The sequence below is a fragment of the Capricornis sumatraensis genome, chromosome 6, assembly GCF_032405125.1.
Source record: "Capricornis sumatraensis isolate serow.1 chromosome 6, serow.2, whole genome shotgun sequence".
NCBI lineage: Eukaryota > Metazoa > Chordata > Mammalia > Artiodactyla > Bovidae > Capricornis > Capricornis sumatraensis.
In genome coordinates this window covers 83415207-83417090 of record NC_091074.1, presented here as the reverse complement: position 1 = coordinate 83417090, position 1884 = coordinate 83415207, and the positions used below count along the sequence as shown (strand labels likewise).

The 1884-nt window shown below is 47.3% G+C and overlaps 1 protein-coding gene across 1 annotated transcript; it reads right to left on the bottom strand.

The window, feature by feature from the left end:
- Nucleotides 1–604: 604 nt before the first annotated feature.
- Nucleotides 605–1027, bottom strand: LOC138080638 (mitochondrial import receptor subunit TOM22 homolog). Its single transcript, XM_068973516.1, has one exon. The coding sequence runs from the start codon at nt 1025–1027 to the stop codon at nt 605–607; it is 423 nt and encodes a 140-aa protein (XP_068829617.1).
- Nucleotides 1028–1884: the final 857 nt, after the last annotated feature.

Sequence of the window (1884 nt, the reverse complement as noted above, 5' to 3'; positions counted from 1 at the left end):
AATGTGAGCACTGACTTTTTTTTCCTTTTTAGACACATATACACACAAGTCTAACAGCCAAAATATTGGAGGAAATGAGCTCCTGCTCTGTCCTCCAGTCCCCATCTTGTGGCTGAAGCTGCCAGCCCTCCCTCCATCCTTTCCATCATACACCGAAATTCACAGTGGCTGCTTTGCAGCAGAGCTGTAATTAATGCATTTTGTATTTTATCTTGTGTGCACATCCCTCCCCAACATCTCCATTCCATTAACGGTCAGGAGCACATCCTTCTCCACGGCAATCAGTTCCCACCCCAGCAACGGAATAGTGAGATCTTCCACCAGGAGTAATTTAGTGAGGGGGGTGGGTGGCCAGAGCTGGACTAACCGTCTGCGTTACTGCACTCTGGTATCAGCATTGAGGAGAGAAATAAGTCAGGACAGTGGAGGGCACAGCTGCAAGTGAGGAGTCTCCACGAGCCAATGTGGGGATAATTCCCGCCACCAGGTTTATAGAGCAATGTGCCAAAGTTTAAAAAAAAAAAATCCAATAATCAGCAGTTCAAACACTATTGAATTTTCAAACTTCTTCCCACCAAGACAGGTCAAATATAGCAGTAGCAATCTAGATTTTTCCAGGAAGTGAAGGTAGAGCCCCGGGCATTCCTCCTGACAGCCCTGTATTAGGCCCTAGAAGTATCTGCCATTGCTGCAGCTTCTGCTGTTGCTCCATCTGCAACTTCTCAGTTTCAAAGACGACCGGAAGAACCAGGATCATGAAGGAAGTGGTTCCAATCCACAAGGTTGCCCTGGAAAACCTGTACATTTTTTGAGCCACGAAGAGGGAGAGATCAAAAGTGGCTCCAGCCGCGGACCGGACCCTCTCCGGGAACATCTCCGTCAGACCCCACAGTCTCTCCGATAGGGTTTTATCTAGCTCCTCGTTGTCTTCCTCCTCCAGCTCCTCCTCAGGCTTCTCGGCATCGCCTTTCGGAAGCAATTCTTCTGGGGACAGAGGCGCCCCAGGCCCGGCGGCGGCGGCAGCCATGGCTGTGTCTCCAGTACTCTTGCCTGGAGAATCCCATGGACAGAGGAGCCTGGTGGGCTACAGTCCATGGGGTCGCAAAGAGCCTGGTGGGCTACAGTCCACGGGGTCGCAAAAATTAAAAAATATTTTAATTATATATATAGTCTTTTATATTATAATATAGGGGACTTAGTTCCCTATATTACTTTGGGATTCCCTGGTGGCTCACACGGTAAAGAATCTGTCTGCAACGCGGGAGACCTGGGTTTGATCCCTGGGTTGGGAAGATTCCCTGGAGGAGAGCATGGCAATCCATTCCAGTATTCTTGCGTGGAGAATCCCATGGACAGAGGAGCCTTGTGGGCTGCAATTCATGGGGTCACAAAAAGTTGGACAAGACTGAGTGACTAAGTACAGAACATTACTTTCCTAGGACTGTCACAACAAAATATCAAACTGGCTGACTTAGAAATCTATTCTCTCACAGTTCTGGAAGTCCAAAAATGGTGTGGGCAGGGCGTTGCTCCCTCTGAAGGTTTTAGGGAGGAATCCTTTCTCACCTCTTCCTGGATTCTCGTGGTTGCCATTAATCCCCGGTGTCCATTGTTTTGTATGCATGACCACAGTCTCTGTGCTATAGTGTAGGTTCAGCTGGGGTGGGGAGATAGATCTTGTGGGGGCATTGTGAGCCAGGGCTTAAGCTTTGACTTTGAGTGTGCAAAGAAGTTATTGGAAAGTTTTGGCACCATAGTGATGTTCAAAGATCATTCTAGGGAGTATATGCGTAGGATGAATTCCTAGAAATGGTATATTGGTAAAAAGTCTATGAGTTTGTGGTTTTAAAATATATCGCAAAGTTGTTCTCTATATTATTTGTA

What these genes read in the sequence shown, in the direction of transcription:
- LOC138080638 (XM_068973516.1), bottom strand. Translation starts at nt 1,027, where the DNA reads ATGGCTGCCGCCGCCGCCGGGCCTGGGGCGCCTCTGTCCCCAGAAGAA.